The sequence below is a fragment of the Nicotiana tabacum genome, chromosome 20 (genome assembly GCF_000715075.1).
Source record: "Nicotiana tabacum cultivar K326 chromosome 20, ASM71507v2, whole genome shotgun sequence".
In the NCBI taxonomy this organism is placed as follows: domain Eukaryota; kingdom Viridiplantae; phylum Streptophyta; class Magnoliopsida; order Solanales; family Solanaceae; genus Nicotiana; species Nicotiana tabacum.
The window spans coordinates 25,632,235-25,656,114 of NC_134099.1; the positions used below are offsets into that span (position 1 = coordinate 25,632,235).

Here is a 23,880-nt window from a genome sequence, read left to right on the forward strand (position 1 = left end):
CTAAGGTTAGACCAAACACTTACCTCGCTTTGCAACCAATTCAAAATTCCAACAAGCCTTTGTCTCGCGAATTCGTGCCCGAAATTCTCAAATTTAGTCATAAACAATTCAATTCAGTCAATAAAAATTATAGGAATTAATTCCATATGAAATTCTATGGTACTGTTCACGGGGGTACTGTTCACATGCTGTAAAAGAAAATTCAGCAGCCTTTTTATATCCGTTAACCTTCCGAAATGCACCCGAGGCCCTCGGGACCTCAACAAAATACACCAACAAGTCCTAAAACATAATACAAACTTATTCGAAATCTCAAATCGCATCAAATAATGCTAAAACCGTGAATCACACCCCTTCAAGCCTAATGAAACTAAGAACATTCAACTTCTATATTCGATGCAAAAACCTATCAAATCAAATCAAATCCGATTGACTTCAAATTTTGCACACAAGTCATAAATGACATAACGAAGCTATGAAAAATTTCAGAACTGGATTTCGACCCCGATATCAAAAAGTCAAATCTCCGGTCAAACTTAAGAAATCTTTAGCCTTAGATTTCTAAATTCCGTTAAATGGCGATAATTTGATCTAGGGACCTCCGAATTCGATTTCGGGCATATAACCAAGTCCCAAATCACGATACGAAACTACCGGAATGGTCAAAACTTTTATCCGGGTTCATTTGCTCAAAATGTTGATCGAAATCAACTCAGTTGAGTTTTAAAGCTCTAGTTCACAATTTAATCCATTTTCTTCACATAAAAACCTTCTGGAAAATTATACGAACTGCGCACGTAAGTCGAAAAATTATTGATACTACTTCTCAAGGTCTTAAAATACCAAGATGATTATTTAATTTAAAGATGACATTTTGGGTCATCACAGTCTACTAAAGAGATGATGGAAGATTTTCAGGGGGGAGGGGAGATGTTCGGGCTGAAAAAGATGATGGAAGAGGAAGGGGAGTATTTATTTTTAAAAAAATAAATGAAAGAGATGAATTTGGGGTTGGGGGTTTTGGGGGGATTTTTTTTTTTTGGGGGGGGGGGGGGGGAGGAATTTGGAGATCTAAGGAATACGACGCGGGACGCGGGCGGGGGGGGGGGGGAGGCTTTGATCGGACAATACCGAACGTCAAAGGTTGCTGTTGACGGGGTGATTATTTTCTATTTTCTTTTTGCTTCACAAACTTGTTTTTTAATATGTTTTTGGGCCCAAAATCCACATGGCATCGTCTCATTTGTCAAGACGCCACGTTATTTGCGAGTGACTTACATGCATTTTATTTTTTGACTGATTGTTGGTGAGTGGTTTAATATGTAAACTTTTAACATACATTAAGTGTCTAATAGAAAATAGTCTTAGTTGCAGTGTCCAGATGTAAAAAAAAAAAGATAAGTTTAAGGGGCTGGATATGTATTTGACCATTTAGATATGTATCCAATTTAAACATATTAACAAATACCCCCTTACTCAGTTCTTTAAAGCCCCCTTTACTCAATTCTTTAAAATCTCAAGGTTACAAGCTAACATGGGAAATAACTCAATATATTTTAGTATATGTCGCAGCGCTTCGCAAAAGTTATTAGAGCTATGAAGATATTGCTTGTAGATACTTATTGGTAACTTTGCAAGATCAATTACTACCACTACTAGTTGTTATGCTGCAGGCTGCAGGTCCCCAGTTAACGACTGAAAAGCCCTTCAATATGCATGCAAATTTTGATTGCCTAATTATTGGCTTAAAAGAATTAGATAAACAGTTAAGAACTTTTTCTCTCTATGTCTCTTCCATTTTTGTGAATTTTCTATAAATCAGCAGTATTTTTATTATATAATCAAATATTAAACATTATTTGTTTATTAAAAAAGTACAATTCAGTTTCTGCCAGAAGGGCACCTTATTACATACATATACAATAAGACCTCTTCATAACAACCCTTCTTTTTAACAATTATTCATTTAAACTTTTTTGACAAAGAATGTTACTTTGAGACAGACTTAAGCAATTAATTTTTTTTATTGAAAGATCTGCACATATTTGTATTTCATTGGATAAAAGTTTTCCAATCTTATCAGAACTATATTTATTAATAATGTGCATTAGCTAAATCTTTAATTTCTACTTAAAAAATATAAATATTTTTTGAGATTTAAATTTAAATAATCTTCTTATCGTTATAATCTCAGAAAATCAAATAATAGAATTTTGGATAATTTTTTGCTATAACAGCCAAATAAGATTTAAATGTTATTTATAGATATATAAATAGTTAATCGACATAAAACCAAAAAATATATTACAACAAATGAGGTTGTTATAAAAAAGTATAATTGTACTCCATTATTATGTAGACAACAATACTTTAGTTCTTTCTTCTTTTGCCTTCTCTTTTCTTCTGCTTTTTCAACTTACTCCTTATTTCCCTCCTCTCCCTCCTCCTCCTTCGTCCCTCTTATTCCTTTTTCTCCTTTTTTTTGGTTCCGAATTTTCTCCTTATTCTCTTCTTCTCCTCATCCTCATGACATTTAGGAAGGTTTTTTTGCAAATTAGTCCCGCATTAGTATTTGAATTAGTCGAATAAAATTCTAATATAATAGAGTAAGGTTCGAGGCTCACTATCATAGGCGGATATAAAGTCTTATCTTGTAGTTACAGATGAAATAGATTTATCTTTCTCTTTGAGATCCAGTAAATGTCCTCATGGATTGAGAAGGAGAATAAAGAGAAAAAGGGGAGATGATTTGACAGGTAGATGATAGATGGTGGAAAAGTAAATAAAGTTCAATGAAACTGGTGATATTTTAGAGGAAGATGTAAATCTCAGTTTAGCATGCTAGATTAAACTTGTCCAAAGTACAAACTACAAAAATGATAGAATTAGCCATTGGGTAGAACTTGTAAATAATTTAACAAGATATATGTATAATGAAGATAGTGCAAATTTTAGCCCGTCCTTGCTAATATTTGAATAATTGAACAACACAAACACAATTAGTTCATAGGGACTATACCTACAAATAATTTAACAAAATAGATAGAATGAAGATAGTACCAAGTTTAGCTCGTCGCGATTAAATAAATAATTTAACTACACAGACAGAATTAGCCCATCAAACTAAACATGTGAAGAAGAGCTAGCATATTTTCCGAGGCTATTTTTGCTAAACTTTAATAAACGAGAAAAATCTAAATAGTGGCGTGAAGTGCACAAAAACCCAATATTGTCACTGTTTAAATTTTGACCTAAATTTTTAATTTTTTGCACGTCTATCCACTTCGGAACAACTTCAAATATGCAGTAGTTTTTATCTGGCTTAAGCCATTTTTGCCTGAAGTTCATCTACATATGGGCTATGGCTGAAATTCATTTCAGACAATTAGGCCTAGATGTTTGAACATCACATGTCTGAAGTAGTTATAAAGTAAGTAATAGCTTGTTTGACCAAGTTTTTTTTGGGCCAAAAGTACTTTTTTTGGCCGAAAACAGTTTTGGCCAAAAATTGAGGTGTTTGACTAAGTTTTTGGAAGGAAAAAAAGTGTTTTTGAGGAGAAGCAGAAAAAAGTAGTTTATCTCCAAAAATACTTTTTTGAGAAGCACTTTTAAGAAAAATACACTTAGAAACAGTTTTCAAAAGCTTGGCCAAACACTAATTACTGTTCAAAAGTGTTTTTCAAATTAATTAGCCAAACACAAACTGCTTCTCACCAAAATCACTTTTTTAAAAAGCACTTTTGAGAAAAACACTTCTCAAAATATGCTGATTTTAGAAGCTTGGCCAAACGGGCTATAAATAGGCGTGCAATTTTTTTGAAAATTGGAGTACAAGTTAAATACCAATGTCCAAATAGGTATCCCGCGAAATTTTTACCCCTAAGTAAGACTATTTGTGTAAATCTCCCAGTAATTTCTCTTTTGGGCCAATCCTTTTATCGGCTACACAAATAATTGGGCCGAAAAATTTAAATCCAAACTAGCTTTGAGAATTAGAAACCCATTTGGTTGAGGACCATTTATTAGGCAGCCGCAGAACCTCATTGAATTCAAAACCCTAGTGTCCCTCTAACCCTATCAGTTTCTTTTTTCACTTTCAGCAGGCAGCCGAATTGAGGACGGCGCCGTCGACTGGTAAACATGGTACACGTCGCCTTTTACCGCAACTGTAAGTTTCCTTAATCTCATTGTACATTTCCTATTATTAAGTTCTGTATTTGTCAAAAGTTCTTTCAGTTTTTTAGAAATTTGTATATCAAGTGATAAATGTGGAGAATTTTTAGTGTTAGAAACCTTTAGTTTGAGTTAAAACATAAATATTGAGTATTGGAATAAATCAGGTCCAAATGGAGCTGAGTGGATCAAACTTAAGTTAGGGTTTGGGTAGTCACTGCTGTAACTTTGTGGTAATGATGAGATTAGTTTGAATATAAGCAATGCTAGGGTCTGTTATGATAGTATTATGGCCTGAGGATAAAGTGGTAGAGCCAAGAATTCTAACGAGGAGATCCAAAAAAATGTAAAAATATCGTCAATGAAATGGGAAGAGAACTAAGAGGTTTCAGGTGCATGTCCAGTGGAGCAAAAAACACTAGGTGATCTCTTCTTATTTGCCCCTCTACCTATGCTGGTGGAAGGTAGCAGGTATCTAAGGGAATCGTTGAAGGGGCGTCAATCTAGCGCTGACACTACCGTCATTAGAAAGAGTGTAAAAATGTCACATCTAGTATTAACCACTTATACCACTACACTAAAAGCGTTATTTTATTTTATTTTACGGGGATTTAAAAATTTATATATTTGCATAATTTTGGCATGATATTAGTTTAAATGGAGTATCGTGGTCAGTGCAGATTCAAACAAGGTTTTGCCTTTGCCCTATTGCATAGTGTAATTTTTGAATGAAGGGGATTCTTCCTGACATGTGGCTTTGCCACTGCTGAGCATGCCTATTGAATTCTTCCTTCTAAAATTGGATACTTGTTAGTACTGCATGTTTCATAGCTATTATCTGCTAATGAATATAGTGGGTTATTGAAAACAGAAAAGTTGAATGCTTGTTAATCATTCTGTTTCAGTTTTGTGTAATGGTATTTTCAGCTCAAGTGACAGTTGCCACAGTATAGTAAGAAATCCAATTGTTTGGTTAAAATTTTACATTTGGAAATTTTCCTAAAAGCAAATTTTGATTCTCTAAATCTAGAACTTTTTGTTTGGTTGTGTAACTTGTATCTCTCTTTCATTTACAATGGGAAACCAGATCAGCAGTCTCAACTAATTAACCTGCAACTGCATAAACATCTTTTCTATTAATGTTCATCTTTTTAAATTTAAGCCTATTTTCATAACAATGTCGGATAGCCTAGTGGGAAGGAAACCTGGGGTTTGGGGGATTGGGGCAGACTTTACTATGTTACAAAAAAGGGGTTTTTTAATCCTATGTTGATATGCGATTTGCGTTTGTAAACAGATGGGAAGACCTTTAAGAAACCTCGACGTCCCTTTGAGAAAGAAAGATTGGATGCAGAATTGAAGCTCGTTGGAGAGTATGGACTGAGGTGCAAGAGGGAGCTGTGGAGAGTCCAGTATGCTTTGAGCCGTATCAGGAATGCTGCAAGAATGCTTCTGACCCTTGATGAGAAAGATCCACGTCGTATTTTTGAAGGTGAAGCACTCTTGAGGAGGATGAACAGGTACGGGTTGTTGGATGAGAGCCAGAACAAGCTCGATTATGTCTTGTCACTCACTGTTGAGAACTTCCTTGAGCGTCGTCTGCAAACCCTTGTCTTCAAGACTGGCATGGCTAAGTCAATCCACCATGCTAGAGTGCTCATTAGGCAAAGGCATATCAGGTAAAAATAGATTATCTTTTTTAGTTACAACTTTTTAAAATATAAGCTGCACTTTTACCCTTACTTTTGAGGTGTTTTCTGTAAGTGCATTTTTTAATTTAAATTTCGTTGAAAGACCTTTAGCACTTTTATCTGATTTAGAATAACTGTTTTGGCTGAAGTGCTTGTTAGAGAGTTATTGGCTTTTGTAAAATATTTTTAGCTTTCCCTTTGTGTTGATCAGGCTCATGCAATGCCGACGTCAATGAGGAATCCTTCTCGACAAAAAAGAAGTCTCATATTGTCATTCTCAATAATAAAATAGAAAGTTCTAGTCCAAATTGCAGAATAATAATACTTATCTTATTAGCAAGTAATTCTATGATTTCATCTCTGTCAATAAACAAAGATGAGCAATATTAACACAGTGAGCTCTTTGTGCTGCTAGTTTTCCAATGTTGAATCTTGGTTGAACATTATACTGTAGTTGCAAACTAGGTTGTCATTTTGGTAAGAATTTGTTTAATCATTTCACTTTGCTTTATAGGTCTTATATAATCGTTCATTTATAATCTTCATAGATATGTTTAAGCGCTCTAAATTGCTAGGTCTCTAGGAGCCAAATATTTATATGGACATTTCACTTGTTATTAAGACCCCCATAGTTCGCAGAGAGTGGTAGAGGTGTATTTTATTGCATTGATGGCTAAGCGTGGTGATAGATTAAAGGATCTTTGGAAGCTTGGGGGTAGCCATATTCTTTTCTTAGCAGTACATAACAGATTTGCACTTGGTAACGATCATTCTTTGGGGATCCTCCCCCTCCCCCCCATGGACTCATAGTTTGTATATTTTATATAGTAGTTGTGCACTATATGGACTATTGGTTCTTTGTTACTTGTGTGCACAGCAATGAAGCTAACCAGACTAATGCTAACTGCATTGCAGAGTTGGAAGGCAAGTAGTGAATGTTCCTTCATTTATGGTGAGAGTGGACTCTCAGAAGCACATTGACTTCTCCCTCACCAGTCCTTTTGGTGGCGGGCGCCCTGGAAGAGTGAAGAGAAAGAACCAAAAGGCTGCTGCCAAGAAGGCTTCAGGTGGTGATGGTGACGAGGAGGATGAAGAATAAGCGTTTGCATAAGAACCTAAAGAAAGCCGTCGGTGATGGAGCTTGTGTTCGTTTTTGGAATTTAATTACCCATGTAGTGCTTCCTTGCATTCCTTTCTTCAATATTGTGTACCTTCATATATTAGAAAGAAATCTTCTTAGCAGAGATTGGGAGAATGTTTTGAAGTTTGGATTTTGCACGGATGGTTAGAGTTTTGACAATTTGTTTTTGAACCAGACGACATGTTATTTAAGTGGTTGAAGTGAGTCCAGCAAGATTATTGCCTCGCTTCAGCCCTTTTCTTTAGATAGACCATGAATTTTTTTTACTCTGAGATTGCATGTCATTTTACGGTGTTGTAATCTGAAAGTCTGGACTATCTTCTTGGTCGAACTTTTGGTTTCTGGCAATTAAGTCACCTGAGAAATCTAGTGGTTTTTAGATGTAAGTTAGCCTTGTAGTTGGAGGTGATAGAGATAGGTGTTCATTCTTGTCTTAGTATTAAATCTTGATGAGATACGTTTGACATGATTTTAAGAACTGAGTTTATGCTTTTATAATATGCACGCTGATATTAAAGGTTAATCGTGCTTTGCCCCTGAACGTGACAACTTAGATGCTAAATAATCTAGTGCTTTGGGTTATTATGAAGTTTATTTGGTTTCCCCTGTCTGGGTTTTTTAGATTGTATCAACTCTTAAGGGTGGCTTGGTTACAAGGATAAGTGATCTCTCGGAATAAAATGTGTAATTATTTAATCTCATGTTTCTTAGGATTTAGTTTTGAAATAAGTAATTTCGAGATTGACTATACCACAATTATGAATCAATATTGTTTTTATATCACATTCAATATATAATAACCATTCTACTGACAAAAATGTCCTCCAAAGTTTTTTCTCCCAAAGACCTTTAAGAAGGCTAAGGTTATATCTGAAATAAAAGAGTATTCAAGTTTATCTATTGTAAACCCAATCACGCGTTTTATATTATATCCCATATATTTTGCTTTTAACTCAAAGAACGAGGCATTTACCATTAAAAGTATCTTCACTACTGGGAAAATTGAAAACTAAGGATGTCCTAGTCCTACTCAGATGGGGCATGATGCTTGAGGGTGATTGTGTTCTGTGCAAGTCCCAGTCCGAAACTTCTCTACACTTATTCTTTGAGTGCATTTTTTCAAAAACTTTCTGGCAGAATATATTGGGATGGCTGAAATGGCAAAGAAACATTATGCCATGGGAATCAGAGTGGCAATGGGTTCAACAGAAAGCAAGAAGGAGGACCTCTCAAGGAACTTTGTTAAAGCATGCTTTGCTACTGTAGTGTATGACATTTGAATCGAAAGGAATGCTTGAGTGTTTCAAAATAGAGCTACAAACATGAAGACAATGGTGCATGATCTGATAACCTCTATGTGCATTAGAGTTAGGGGTAACAGGAAGTTGTTTGAGTTTATTTGTTCTTTGTAGGAGTTTTGATATTTTAGTAGATAAGATTATTGGTGCCATAGGATAGTCATGAGAAGAGCAACCTGGTAGGTTGTCTTTGTTTTGTACATATTATTGATGATTAATAATATTGTTTTAATTGCCAAAAAAAACAAGTATCTTTACTAGTTAACTCGATATTATAATATTCACATTATAATTCTAACATAACTTTTGGGATAATTATCAATATCTCTTCCTATCAAAATGAGATTAGGAGAGCGCCCAGTCCTCTTAGAAATCAATTGTAAAAGAAAATTAAGAGTGCTTAGTGCTTGGTCTTAAATAGCGGCTTCTGCTCCTGATGAACTGTCCAGCTAGGTACGATCATACACAGACACATCAGGGATAATACTTTTGAAAATTATGTCAATCGGATAGACTTTGTGAGCATTTTTAACAGATAGGTCAATTGCACATAACACAAAGTCACGTCAATATAGTAAATTTTAATGAACTATTGAACAAACACAAATTATACCAATCAGTTAGAGTTTGTAAACGATTTTATAAATATGTCAAATGCATATAACACAAAGTCATGTCAATACGGTAGAATAAAAAATTTCTTTGAGTGTGTCTAAAACACACTGCTTTTGCGAGGTGGCATGAACATGTTTTTATCACAGTATTCATGATACTAGATGCCAATAGACACTATTCCAAGTTCTAAATATAGAAACCATTTCTTAAATGTGTTATTCACTCCAACAATCAATTACTGAAATTTTTCTACAAGTACTATCAGTTTCACTTAGGTGACAAATTAAGCAAGTTTCCATTTTAGCTATTTGCTATTTTGTAGCGTATTCTTCTTCAACTTCACGAGATTATCATTTTTAATAAGGTCTACATTTTTTTCACTCAAAATTGACTTGCTGGCAGACAACAAGTAGTGGGGTTTGTGTAGAATCCTAAGACTAGAGCATCCACTAAGTAAACTTTAGGCGTATAATCCAATTCAGAAAAATGTTTTCTCATTGCAAATAGTAGTGTATGGTCAACTCCACGAAATTATTGTGTCCAGCGGTGGACCCACTTTGAATTAAGAGGTATCACGCGACATCGAATTTTTTTATTAAATATATATGTTAAACTGTGCATATACTTATATATATAGAAAGAAAATGACACCTCTTAACGTCACGAGACGCTTGGAGCGTTGTTTTGGCGCATGATTTTGTTGGCCGAGGTTGTAGGTTCGACGCCCTAAGCTTATTTTTGACAAATATGACCTCTGTGGCTAAAAATTGTCGTTATGTTGTAGCATCGAATCCACGACTTGTCTCTTAAAACATTATATGACCAATTTGGGTCAAGGCTATCTATTACCTACGGATGTGATACTAACAATTTTTTTTATTTTTTATAAATATCGATATCGCTTATGAAAAAATTTCGCGTACGCACCTGATTGTGCCTTGACTTAGCTGCAAAATACTAGTGAAACATTGGGGAGTGTGACTTAGTAGTGGATAAATTGGGTTGAGGAATAAGGTTTCAAGTTTAAATTTCATTGGAGACAAATATATTAGGTGATTTTTATTTATTTGGATAGAGTTATTTGATATTTATACAGATGGTAGATAACAGATATTTCGTGAAATTATTCGAGGCGCGCACAAGTTAACCCGAAAATACAGTTATAAAAGATAATAAAATACTTGGCTGATGGTAAAAATGTAATTTAGGACAAATTCTGAAGCCCCTCGGTCTATTCTTGTTTTATGAATTATGAATTTCCCCCCACTGATTTCACATCGCAACGCTGGAGGCAAATGTTCCAGATCTTTAGATGGAGTTGTTGTACTTCTATCCATTTGAATTTTTGGCAATATATTGAGGGAAAATTTCACATTAGAACAATTAGGTTCCCTACTTTTAAATTTTATAGCTCATATTTTAATTTATAATCAATTAGCACTGTAGACATGTGATTTTAGACCCTCCCCAAGATTTTTATATTTTAGCACGTAAATATTTATTTTAGGCATAATATAGCTATTTCAACTCATTTTTACTCTTTTAGTTTATTTTATTACAAGAAAAATCAAAATTACAAAAATTGTTCCATTAATATTTTGTAGTCATTTTTAATCTTGAAAATACCAAAAAAAAAATAGTTTATTTTAACGGTCAGTCTTATTTTAACATTTGTTTTACTTAAGTAGAACTAATTAATAAATGAGATCGTATTTTAATCCCGTTCGCGAAGAAAGAATAAAACTTGGGCTCGAGCAACCCATCTTTAGGCCTAATTTTTGGACCTAATTCATAATTACCAAGCCCATAATTCTTAGACTCATACCCCGAACCTAATCCCTACACTATATAATAGTACCTAATCCCTACATAGACCTACAGGGAAAAGACCCCCAGGATTCGCCGTTTCTCTAAAAAGAAGATCGAAGGAAAATCAGCCATCTTCTTTCATTTTGAGAAGAGATCAGCCAAAAAAAAGAGCTAACCTAAGAGAAGAGACTAACGCCTCAGACTTAGGCAAAAAGAGGCAGCAGCTTCTTCTTCAAACAAAAAATGCAGAACCAAAGATCGTGAATAATTCAACCCCATTCTTCGACATCACCCATCTCTTAGCCGTTTCAGTTGTGAAAAGTCATAGCTTTAACCCCAAAATCCAACTGCAAATAGGCTTAAAATTAGTCCCTAATCTCTCGCCAAAACTCCAAAAGATTAGTGTAAATCAGCCTGCACCACCATGCCAACAATTTCTTCTTCCAGCAGGGTTCAAATGGTATTTCGAGAGGTCTTGTTCGAAGTTCGTCGTCGTGAGTTCCGAGCGAGGTGTTTTTCCATGGTCTTGTTTATTTTCTCTTGTCAAAATTATTGATTAATCAAGGTTCAGATTCAATTTCAAGGTTCATTCTCTATCCTTTCCTTGTTCTTTATTTCAAAAAATACTTTTTTTTAGTTGGAATAATATTTGAATTTTGATTAAGCATAAGTTGTTCTGCTTTTGACATCCTTTATTTATAATTAGATTTCATTGTTTTTGTGATTTCTTTAGATTATATTTGTTCATATATTGATGAATGACGTCGTAATTTTTTCTTTGTCTACAGTTTTGATTTTATCCCTCATGGTTACAATTCACTTTGGTTAGATTTGTTAGTATTAATTGCTTATAAGAATTTGAAAGGGACCGTTGTCTGTTGAGTCAAGTCCTTGAACAATTAGTTTATTGGGCTAAAGGAATAATTTTGTTTCGTGAGTAAGGTTAAGTTGTATTTGATGATATAAGCCCAAAAGAATAAGGACGTCCCTGTCCACATTCATGCATATGCTGGCCCAATTTTGCTCAAACACATGTAGTTAGCCCACGCAAACTTGAAAGTGCGTAGTTGCTTTAGGCGCGCTATTTTAAAAATTACCTTCCTAAACTCGGGTGTGCATTTATGTTACCCAAATCCAAATCTCAACAACGTTAGGTAAAATGTGTCGTGGACCGCGAGTGCACTTATGTGACGTGGTCCAAGATGCGTTTTAGGTGACGTTGAATCTTCCTAAAAATATTTAAATAAAAGCGGTTATAAAGTTAAAATTGAACCATAGGTTAAAACATGTATTAAAATCAGATAATAGACAAATTATAACAGTTGAGCGAGCGTGCTAGGACCACGGAATCCGGGAATGCCTAACACTTTCTCCCAAGTTAACAGAATTCCTTACCCGGATTTTTGTTTTCGCGGACTGTAAAACAAAGTCAATCTTTTCCTCGATTCGGGATTTGAATTGGTGACTTGGGACACCAATTATCTCAAGTGGCGACTTTGAATTTAATAAATAAATAATCCTGTTTCGATTGTCACTTAAATTGGAAAACATTCCCTTATACTCCTTCCGATGGGGTAGATAAAAAGGAGGTGTGACAGCTCTGTCGATTCTGCTGGGGAAAAGAACCCAGAACTTCTGGTTCAGGGTTCAAGAATTCGAGCTTAGAATAATTATTATAATTGACTTTATTTATTATACTGATTTTATTGCATGTTTGAGCCTATGTGCTAAATGCCGTTTGTTACCGCTTTCATATTATTTGAACTGTATATAAACTGTTATGAAACCCTTCTCTTCTCATCTTCGGAGATGTGCAGGCTGGCGTGACTCCTCCTTCTTTTAGTGTCATACCTTGAAATAAGAAAGAGGCTCGGACAAGTTACAAATCCAGATGGCCTTTTGGTTCCCGGTATGTAGCCCCCTCCTCGACTCGAGTTGTCCGCTCGGGTACACAAGTCTAGAACAATATACCCAAGTTTTTAGCTTAGAATAACTCAGCCTCATGCCGGATTCCTAGTAGGAACGTTTGTTTGTATCATGTGCATTTGACTTTGGGGACTCAACATAGGGGTTGGGTCCATCTAGGACAAGTGCACCCAAACTAAAAGACCATCCTGATACATCTTACGTGCTAATTGCGTATCTGTCTATTTCGGCTTGCATGCTGACTGACTTCTAGAATAGGGAAAGAAAATGAAAAAAAATGAAAATCGAAAAAAAAAGAAAAGAAAAGAGAGTGAGAGGTAGGTATTTGAATTACCTGAAATTATGTTGAAATTTTGAAGAAAAAAAAAGAAAAGTCATTTCAAAATAAGTCATATTTTCTTTTGTTCCGTCAAAACTGGACGAGCTATGCGGGTCTGATTCTCACTGGATGTGAGATACGTAGGCAAACCTCATCGGTTCCTGCCCATAATTTTCAAAAAATCCAAAAATATTTTCCTTTACTTCTTCTCTAGAAAAGTCTTTTTTTTGAGACCCCAATTTTCAAAAAATCCAAAAATATTTTCCATTACTTGCTTCTTTAGAAGGCCTTTCTTTTAGACCCTAATTGTTTTTTTAAAAAATATATACAAAAATATTTCTTTTAATTTCTTCCCAAAATCCAAAAATATTTTCATTCTTCTTTCAAAATTGAAAAGATAATTAAAAATTCAAAAATATTTTCTTTTTTTTAGAAGCATTTCTTTCATAAATTCAAAATAAAATTCCAAAAATATTTTCTTTCTTCTTTAGAAGTTTTTCTTTCTTAATTCTAGAAAAAAAATTAAAAAAAAATCTTTATTTTTTAGAAGTTTTTCTTTGCAAAAATGCTAAAGAAAAATTAAAATCCAAAAATATTCCCTTTCTTCTTTATAAGTCTTTCTTTCGAAAATATTAAATAAAAAATTCAAAAAAAAGTTAGTTTATTTACTTTATTCATGATCTTCCCGAACTACGCAAGATCTGATTCATGTTCCCACATGTTACGTAGGCAACCCACATCAGGTTCGGTCACCATTAAAAAAATAAAAAAAAAAATGTTGAAAGGAAAAAATATTGATAATAATAAGGACCGACTGAGTTCATTCTAACATGTTTTGTTTTGAATTGTGAAGAAGGTTGAGGTGGTCGGTTTGTAGTAAGCTGGAAACTCAAGTTCCAAGGAAAAATGATAACTGACATCGAAGCTGTTACAAGTGCTCAAGAGACTCGGGGTCAGAGGGTTCAACAAGAGTCTACTGTGTTTAAGAAAAATAGAATACAAAAACAGCAAATGACCGAAATGTGTCAAGCATGGGCCAATGGTCAAGGACAGCCTCGTCATGAGTCACAATTTTCTACACAGCAAGAGCAATACCACTCTCCCGAGTACCACTCGTACTTGTTTGATCTTCCTGCAAACATTGAGAAGCCTGCCCGAAAGATGGTATAGGAAGAAATGACCCAAAGAGTGAAAAGCTTAGAACAACGGTTGAAAAACATGCAAGGGTTGGCAGGTCAAAAGAGTGTTGCCTTCAAAGATATATGTATGTTCCTCGATGTCCACTTGTCGCCTGGTTTCAAGATTCCCAAATTTGAAAAGTATGATGGACATGGAGATCCCATAGCCCACCTGAAAAGGTATTGCAATCAACTGAGAGGTGCGGAAAGAAATGAAGAATTGTTGATGGCTTATTTTGGGGAAAACCTTACGGGAGTAGCCTCCGAATGGTTTATGGATCAAGACACGTCTCGGTGGTATGTCTGGGATGACATGGCACATGCCTTTGTCAAACAGTTCCAATACAACGTTGACATTGCCCTAGACCACAATTCCCTTTCAAACTTGAAGAAGAAACCAACTGAAAATTTCAGGGAATATGCCATTAAATGGAGAGAGCAAGCGGCCAGAGTTAAGCCACCCATGGATGAGAACGAGTTAATTACTATCTTCCTTCAGGATCAAGAGCCAGATTATTTTCAAAACATGATGCCCGCAGTGGGTAAATCCTTCTCGGAAGCAATTAAAATGGGGGAAATGATTGAGAATGGTCTTAAGACAGACAAAATTATAAGTCAAGCAATTCTCAAAGCCGCAACTCAGGTTGTCCCGATTTGATCCGATAAATTTAGTGACACAAATGAGAAGCACGAAGAAATCATGATGACAACGGGGTCGAGAAGAGGTCCCAGGAGAGCACCTCGAAGGTATGCGCAGCCTCATCAGGTTTCCCATGACTCCCCTGAGCATTATTATTCACCTCAGAACACATAATACTCTATTGCTCTACCTCAATATGTTGGCCAGTCGCCAAAACACCCCAGAAGGTGAGCACGAGCACCACAAAATCTCCTCCAGCCTCCACAAAATTTTCAAGTGCCCTATTATCCACATCCAAGCCAGGGGTATAAAGGGTAACAAAGGTTGAAAGATAATTTTACGCCAATAGGAGAGTCCTATGAAAGCTTATTTGAGAAGTTAAAGCATCATGACATGATTGCACCCATTCCTCCAAATCATATGGACCCACATGCAAGAAGCTTTGACCCTTCTAAAAGGTGTGAATATCATTCCAATGCCCAAGGGCACAATGTTGAAAGTTGTCGGGATTTGAAAAGAGAAATAGAAAGGATGATCCAGGAAAAACTGATTGTGATCCAAGATAGTGACACCCAGAATATCGTGCAGAATCATTTACCTGCACATGATGATGCACACTTTGTGGGGATGATGTCTGGTGACATGGAGTATGAGAATCCTCTCGGGAGCTTGTCGACTGAAATTGGAGAAGGCCATGGTGATTCTGATGATCAAATTTATGGCTAAATGTCAAGCTTATCAATTGAAAAGTCATTCTCTCCTTACTAGGGAGGAATCTTGGTAGCTTGTTTTGATGTTTTTTCTATTATCTGGGTTATTTCAGGGTTGTGATCCAGACTTTATTTGTTTTATTGAGTCGCACCCTTCTATCCATCCATTCTGTCTGTGTGAGTCTTGTCTATCTGTTTTTGTTGCTATTTTCATTATCCGGGTTATTTTAGGATAACTCGGATTTTAGGTTGCTTGTTTAGTTGTCAAACCCTTCCATCCTTATTCAATAAAATACAGTTCGTCCTTTCGTGTCATTCTATTTCTAGTTGTTTTTTCGCTAGTTCTAATGACATGACATGCATGCAGAAATTTTGGCCAGATCTTGGAAACTGATTTAATCTGGAATTGAATAACTGAAAAAAACACTTTTGAGGACGAATAAAAAGTTGAAGTACTTTGGAACTAAGGTCGAGTAAAATTCACCTTCAAATCATTGTGAAGATCAGGCTTGAGGATGTTTAACCAATTGAAGTTTGTTGGAAAGTTTGACATTAAGGGATGGAAAGTGTCTTGTGACCAGGACACACCAAGAGGAAAGACATGTTCGTCAATGTTGTGATCGGGAAAGATACTATGTTTGGCGCTCTCGAGGCTGGGAGGCCCTCTTTCTGCTATCCAAACACTTTATATCCTTCGCTACCCCTTTTGAGCCTGTGTTATTTTCGTTGACTACCCTCTTTTGGAATCAAGTTTAGAGTCAAGAGTCAAAAAAAATAAAAAAGGAAAAAAAAATGGAAAAAGAAAAAAAAGAGTCCATGTCCCAAGAGTACAAACTGGGCAATTCCTAGAAAGTTCAAGTGAAAAAAAAAGAAGAAGAAAAGAATTGTCTGCCCACAAAAAATAGAAGTTGGGGCAACTTGTTTTGAAAAATAAAAAAAAAAGAAAAAAAAGAAACAGAAAGAAAGATGAATTATAGTTAGGTCAGATGTTTGAACTACGTTCGACCTGATTCCTTAAAAAAAGGATAAGTAGGCAGTCTCACGGTTCGGTCCAACCAAATAAGAATTTAAAAGGAAAAAAAATTCAAAAAAAAATCTCCAATAGCTAAAACTGGGGCAAAGATTTTATTTTTAAAAGAGTCGATTCCAAAAGTTGTAAGTATACAACCCTGTCATCTTTAGTCTGTTTTGAGCCTCATGTCGGCCTTTCGTCCAACCGTATCCAAAAACCTTCCAAATAAAGACCTCCCGATATGCCTTCAAAAATGCCAAAAGAAGCATGCAATGAGCAACGGTTGTCACACGACATATAACACTGTCAAGTTACTCACAAAAAGTAAGAAAAAAAAAGAAAAATAAGAGAGTCTTACCAGTGAAAACCCTCACGGGCACAGTAAGGCGACGGTAAGTAGAGATGAATAAATGAAAGAGGCTTATTAGTGAAAATTCCTCGGGGAACCATTAGTCGAAAGTGAGTCGTGAAGCTGATGCAATGGATTGGCACGGATAGGCTCGACTTCAAAGATCATAAGAATGGTAAAAGGGAAGATTGGATTAGTTTGATAGATCAGGCCGTTGAGTCCAAAATGCATGTCATGATCATTAAGGCTAGTTATTGAAAAAGAAAAAAATTCTTCCTTTTGTTCTTCCAACAGAGGCATTTCTTGTTAATACTTGTTTCTTTGCACCATTGTGTCCTCCACTCTGAGTCAGTCCTTGTCAAAACAAGCAAGAAAAGATTTCAAAACTGCTACCAGCTTTTCAGTTGCACAAAGTAAATTTGGCCAGCACACTCAGTTGTTACTGTCAACATGCCTTGAGGATTCATGCAAAGGCTCCCCCTAAAGACTCTTGTCAGCCTACTTGGCGCAAGCAAAGATAACTAGTGACTCTCTCTGACAGACAAATTGCTCAAAAGTAGGAAGTCATTCAAGATATCGGAAAAGGTCACCTAAGTAAAGATCTCCAATTGGGATAAGGCTGATTGAGCCACAAATACAAATGGTACTAGGTGTGAAACAATTAGGGTTGATGCAGAGCAAAGTTTCCTGAAACCGACTCAAGCTGATTGAGCAGAAGCCAAGCTGCCCAAGACTCAAGGCCACAAACCGACCACCATTTTCAAAACTGATAAATTTTTCTTTGTGTGAAACAGGAACAAAGCAATGCAAGGAAAGTGGTTCAAAAAAAGGAAAAAAAAAGAGCTGATAGGGGGAAGTTTCTCAAATCGTTGGCGTTTATCTGTTTTGCTAGTGTGCATAAATTTTGCATTGCTCATCACATTTTTCCTCCTAGGATAAAAAGTCCTAGTCTGATGGATTTTCCCCCAATCAAAATCTTAGTCTGATGAACTTTCTCCTAGTATAAACATCTTAGTCTGATGAATCTTTCTCCTAAGATACAACAAAAAAACTTAGTCTGATGAATTTTTCTCCTAAGATAGAAGACCTAGTCTGATGAACTTTCTCCTAGGATAAAAATCTTAACCTGATGAATCTTTCTCCTAAGATACCAAAAAAAAGAGACCTAGTCTGATGAATTTACTCCTAGGATCGAAATGTTTGTCTGATGAATCTTTCTCCTAAGATAGAAGACCTAGTCTAATGAACTTTCTCCTAGGATAGAAATCTTAGTTCGATGAACCTTTCTCCTAAGATACCAAAAAAGAAGTAGAAAAGAGACCTAGTCTGATGAACTTTCTCATAGGATCAAAATCTTAGTCTGATGAATCTTTCTCCTAAGATAGAAAACCTAGTCCGATGAATTTTCTCCTAGGATAACAATTTTTAAAAAGAGAAGGGAAGTCTGGATTTGAAAAAAAGAGGGTCAATTTTTAGTTTTCTTGAAATCAGGGGACCCGCCTAGAGAATAAGGTCAGTCTTTACTTTAGTCAAGCTTAGTTTATAGTTTTCCGCAAGCTCAATCACTTTTAGGAGACGTACATCCTAGTCTAGTCTTTAGTTTACTCATTATTGCATCAATAGTGTAGGCATTTTACAATATTGCTAACAACTCACAAATCTTCCTAGTGCAAACTGGGACAGAAAATTTCGTTTGTTTTGTTGGTTTTGATTGCAGGCACTCACATGGAAAACAAGGGAACACAGAAAGTTTCAGCAATCAGGCACCCACCTGGAGAACAAGGGAAAGCGGTTCAAGTTTCGAAGGAAGATAGGTCAAGTTCAGCAATCAGGCGCCCACCTGGAGAACAAGGGAGGACAACTCAATTTTCAAGGGAAAACAGTTTCGAAGGAAGACAACTCAAGTTTCAAGGGAAAGCAGTTTCGAGGGAAGACAACTCAAGTTTCAAGGGAAAACAGTTTCGAAGGAAGACAGTTCAAGTTTCAAGGAAAAATGGTTCAAGGTGCAAGGGAAAACAATGTCAAGTAACAAGAGAAGACGGTTCAAGTTCAGCACTCAGGCGCCCACTTGAAAAAAAAGGGAATTCAATTCAGAATGCAATTCAGGTTAACAACAAAAGAAGCTCGCGTCAAGAATGTGAGTCAGCAGTCCAAGATGATCAACAAAAGTTAGTCACAATCCAGAATAAAAAGAAAAAAAAACAAAAAGAAAGACAAGAAGTGAATCCAAATGCAGAAGTTAATGAAAGATGTGAGCTGCTCAAGACATGGCTGAGGTCACAAGCTCTGCATGTCCCGTCTTGGTTTGAAAAGCTGAAGAAGATTGAACAAACACGTGCGACTGACAAGCATCAAGATTCAGATCAGGGTCCGCATGAAGAACCAACCAAGACTCAAGATCAAGCTTCAGAAGACTCATAGATAGGAATATTGTAACTCGTAGCTGATAGGCTTAGTTAGTCTTTTTTATTTTTGATTTTGATGTAATAACGGGACCGCGGACCGGAACCTCAGCGGAACGGCATCTCGACCGGCTCTCCACCTCGGCATACTCCATTACCTCATTCACATCTGAACTACACTTGGCCTGATTCCTTTATAGCCAAGGATATGTAGGCAGCTCAGATACTAGGACTCGGTCACATTCTCATTTCTCTTAGTTTTTGATCTCCTTAAATAAGGGTTGGGTTAGAAACCTGTCTAGTCATTCTTTGTCTGAAAACTCTTCGCGTTTCCAGTCAAAGAGGGGCAACTGTAGACATGTGATTTTTGACTATCCCTAAGATTTTTATATTTTAGCACGTAAATATTTATTTTAGACCTAATATAGCTATTTCAACTCATTTTTACTCTTTTACTTTATTTTATTACAAGAAAAATCAAAATTACAAAAATTATTCCATTAATGTTTTGTAGTCATTTTTAATCTTGAAAATACCAAAACAAAAATAGTTTATTTTAACGGTCAGTCTTATTTTAACATTTGTTTTACTTAAGTAGGACTAATTAATAAATAAGATCGTATTTTAATCTCGTTCGCGAGGAAAAAATAAAATTTTAGGCTCGAGTAACCCATCTTTAGGCCTAATTTTTGGACCTAATCCATAAATACTGTAAGCACGTGATTTTTGCCCAATATGAGAATTACTTTCTTTGGTGTGTAATTTTGTGATATTTTGTGATATTTTGAATAATTATTTGCATTTGTCTGTGCATGTTTATTTGCTAAATTAATAAAAAAATACAAAAATATGTCGCATTTTGCATGTAGGATTTAATTCTACAATTGTTAGTAATTGAATTTGTTTTACAAAAATTAAAAATTACAAAAATAGGCATCGTTTGCATTTTTAGCATTTAATGTCCAAATATACAATTTTATGCTTAATTAATACTTAATTGTGCGTTAATTGTTATTGGGAGTTAATTTGCGGTTTTATAACTTAATTTAGTTCTTAATAATAGTTTAAGTATTTTTATAATTTAGTTTTAGAAAAATAAAAGAAGAAAAGAGAGCGAAAATATAAAGAAAGTCGGAATTGGGCCTCTTCTTCGATTTCAAGCCACAGGCCCAAAAAATGGCCCAATCTTCCCTACGACCCAGTCCATTTCGAACTGGGTCGACCCAGTCCATAACCCAAAAGACCCAAACCCCTTTGTCTTACATTTTACAAAAACAAAACAAAACAAAAATAAGACAAAACCCTAAAAAGCTAAACCATCCGCCCCCCCTCTCCTATCTTCTTCTTCTTCCTCAAGCTCACCTCCCTCCCAACCATGGCAGCCCGGCAACCATCCTCCAAATGATCAGTCCAAGCACCGGAAAACCAGACCCCTCCACCGTCCGCCATTGACGAGCAACGTTGTTGCTGCGTTTTGCTCGTCGACCAGCTCAAATCTTACGTCCAAACACCCCTCGACGGACAGCTGCTTCATCGTCAACCTCCCCATCGCTGTTCTGCCGATGTTGCTTCTTCTCCCCGTCGTCCCCGTCATCGGACAGCTGCTGCCATGGTCGCCGCTGTTGCTGCCGCGATGTTGATGCTGCCGCGACGCTGCTTCTTCCCCTCCATCTTCACGTCGAGCTGCTCGTCACCGCTGCTCACGTTTCTGCCATGGACGAGCAAGCTTGATGCTGCCATGGCCAGCTGCGGGCTGCTGCTCCTTTCCCTCCGTCTTCTTCGTTTGGTCGAGGGTTTTTCGTCGAGTCAAGATCCTGTACGTCGTGAGTTCATCGTCAAGTTCGTTGTTTGTTTGGTCGTTATTCGTTGTTTCAATCCGGTTAGTAGTTTTTTGAATTTTACTTTGTCCGTATTTTGTTTTGATATTTTTTCGAATCTAAAATCGGCGAATGTTTGTTTTGTTCATGTCTATGGTTAGATATTTGATTTTTGGTTTTGTTCATGTTCATGTTGTTTGTTAAATTAATTTTTAGATTTCAAAATAGAAGTTTAATTAGTTGTTTACATATTCATTTCATGTTTGTATTATTGTTTAAGTGAATATTTGTTAGTTTGATGTTTGTTAGATTCAAATTGAAATTTAATTAACTATTTCTTCAATTTGTTTCATGAGTTTATGTATTGTTAGAAATTGTTAATATTGTTAAGTTCAAGCTTAAGTTCATAATTGTTTATTCGTCGATCTTGTTATTTGTCTAAAAAGAATTTAGTTGTGTTAAAGGAATATATTGATTTAATCGTTTAATCCGTCATGTTTGTTGTGTTAAAATAGATTCATTCATGTTCATACTTTGTTTGGATGATCTTGAATCCGAATTTTGTATAATTTGATTTCTTGTTTACCATTTATGATTATTTCTTGAATTGTTCTCATAATCTTGTTTAAAGTTTAATATAAGAATTGTTTGTTGTAATGTTGTTTGAATTGATTTTAAGTTCAATATGATTGAATTTAGAAATCTTCATACTTTGTTTGTTGTTGTTGTTGAATCCGAAAATAAGATTGTTTGTTGCTAAAATATTGTTCAATCAAATTTTAGTTGTTCTTTGTTGTTCAATTTGTGTTCATGTGATTTGTTGTTGAAATGTTGTTAAAATCGTGTTCATGTGATATTGTTGTTATGATGTTCATCCGTGTTCATATTGTTGTTAGAACATTGTTAGAAATTGATCATATTGTCTATATTTTGGTTAAGTTTGATTAATTGATGTGTTATAGCTGATGGGTAGTTTGGTAATTTGTAGTACGTTCAGGGGTAGTTTGGTAATTTCAGTAAGGTCGTGAGGGGTAGTTTAGGAATTGTACATTTTGTAATTGTTTATTTGAAGCATGGGGGACAAAATAAAATGGGGTGGGTTGTGATATGGTTATTTAATATAAAGGGGGGACAAGATTTAATTTAAAGGGGGAATCTTGCATTATTTTATGTTAGGCATGGGGGACAAAATGAAATGGGGTGGTGTGATATGTTTATTTAATGTAATGGGGATGAGTGGGAAGATAATGGGTTGGGTAGAGAAAAAGTATTGATTTTAATTAATTGAAAGGTTTATGGGATGGGTTATATATGTGAAGTCTTGAAATCAAAAGAGCAGAAGAAAATACACAGACAGATAATAAGAACGAGAGAGAAACGAATCTGAAAATAAGAGAGAAAAAAAAGGGCTGAACATTTAAGAGAGAAAATTCCGAAAAATATTTAAACTTTCAAAAAAAAAACTAAAAAAATATTCTGCTTTCTTTCATTGTTTGAAATCAGAATTAATTGTTGTTTCATCAAAGCTTGAAGCTTTTGTTTTTGGGATTACTGCTCTACTGGTTTGCAAACTCTTTTCCTGGGTTGGTACTGTTGCTGGGTTGTTGCTGCTGTGCTATACTGTTATTACTGTTGCTGATTCTCATCTTCATTTTTTTTGCTTCCAATATCAGGTACACAACTGAAAAGCTGGTTATTGTAATCCGAAATATGAAGCATGAATACATATGAAGAATGAAATTCTGAAGTTTTAATTTCGTTTTTCTTTGTTTCCTTTTGTTGATTATATTTAAGCTATTCCATGTATTACTAAATAATAACTGGAATAAAAAAAAACTTAAGTTAGTCTTTAATGAATCAGTTCGGCAAAACAGGTTAATTCACTAGTTATGAAGGTTTCAAGATTATCAACAGTAGGTTAATCATGAATAACTAGCTAAATTTAGCTAAGACATGAATTTAAATTAAAACTTCGTAAATTAGGCATTAAGGCATGACTTGAGTTCAAGCAAGACTAGAAGAACGTTTAAGTCTAACAAACTTTCTAATAAGCTTTAGTAATTATGGTTAAATCAAGTTTCAAATGGTTGTGAATAATTAATCTCAATAATTTTTTTTAACAATGCTGAGTTTTAATCTAGCTATATTTGATTCTTTTGGATATTAGTTGTTAAGCTTTTATTTTATTTATAATTTCGAAATTAAGAATAAAATTCCTTTTTCATCAATATTTGTATTTATCAAGCAATTAGCATGTCATGTTTTCTTAATAATAATAATAAATAAATAAATAACGTAATTAATTAGGATTTTCTTTATTCATTTTAGAGACTAATTTTAAATAGCAAAATGTAGTCGCTTTAAGATTTGTCCATTTAAAATAAATGAGACGAGCCTCGCTAAATAAAACACACAAATTGCGGGGGCCTCGATAAAAATTCAATTGATTACTTAAACTTCGGGATGGGCCATTTAGCAAATTTCACGGCCTTCCCCAAAGTAATAAAGCGCTAATCGCTTTAGGCGCGATATAATAATAATACATTCTTAAACACGGGTACACATTTATGCGACCAAAATCCAAATCCCAAAACATTGAATAAAAATATGTTCCGGATCGTGGATGCATTTTATGTAACGCAATCCAAAGACATGTTTTTAAACGATGTTCACACTCTTTAAAATATAATAATAACAATAAAAGCGGTTAAAAGTTAAAATTGCACTATAGTTTTTTTTGAACATGTATTAAAATCAGATATTTTAGCCATTACAACAGTTGAGCGACCGTGCTAGAACC

The 23,880-nt window shown here is 35.2% G+C and overlaps 1 protein-coding gene and 1 long non-coding RNA gene across 2 annotated transcripts; both read left to right on the plus strand.

Annotated features, from left to right (window-relative positions):
• The first annotated feature begins 4,008 nt into the window (after positions 1-4,008).
• On the plus strand, positions 4,009-7,253 carry LOC107781115 (small ribosomal subunit protein uS4y). The gene is made up of 3 exons (XM_016601762.2): positions 4,009-4,168; positions 5,471-5,852; positions 6,780-7,253. The coding sequence occupies exons 1-3, from the start codon at positions 4,141-4,143 to the stop codon at positions 6,961-6,963; spliced, it is 594 nt and encodes a 197-aa protein (XP_016457248.1). The 5' UTR covers positions 4,009-4,140; the 3' UTR covers positions 6,964-7,253.
• Positions 7,254-10,794: 3,541 nt separating this feature from the next.
• On the plus strand, positions 10,795-15,805 carry LOC107781114 (uncharacterized). The gene is made up of 3 exons (XR_001646957.2): positions 10,795-11,311; positions 12,545-12,636; positions 13,826-15,805. It is a non-coding gene; the product is annotated as an uncharacterized LOC107781114 (long non-coding RNA).
• The last annotated feature ends 8,075 nt before the right edge of the window (positions 15,806-23,880 follow it).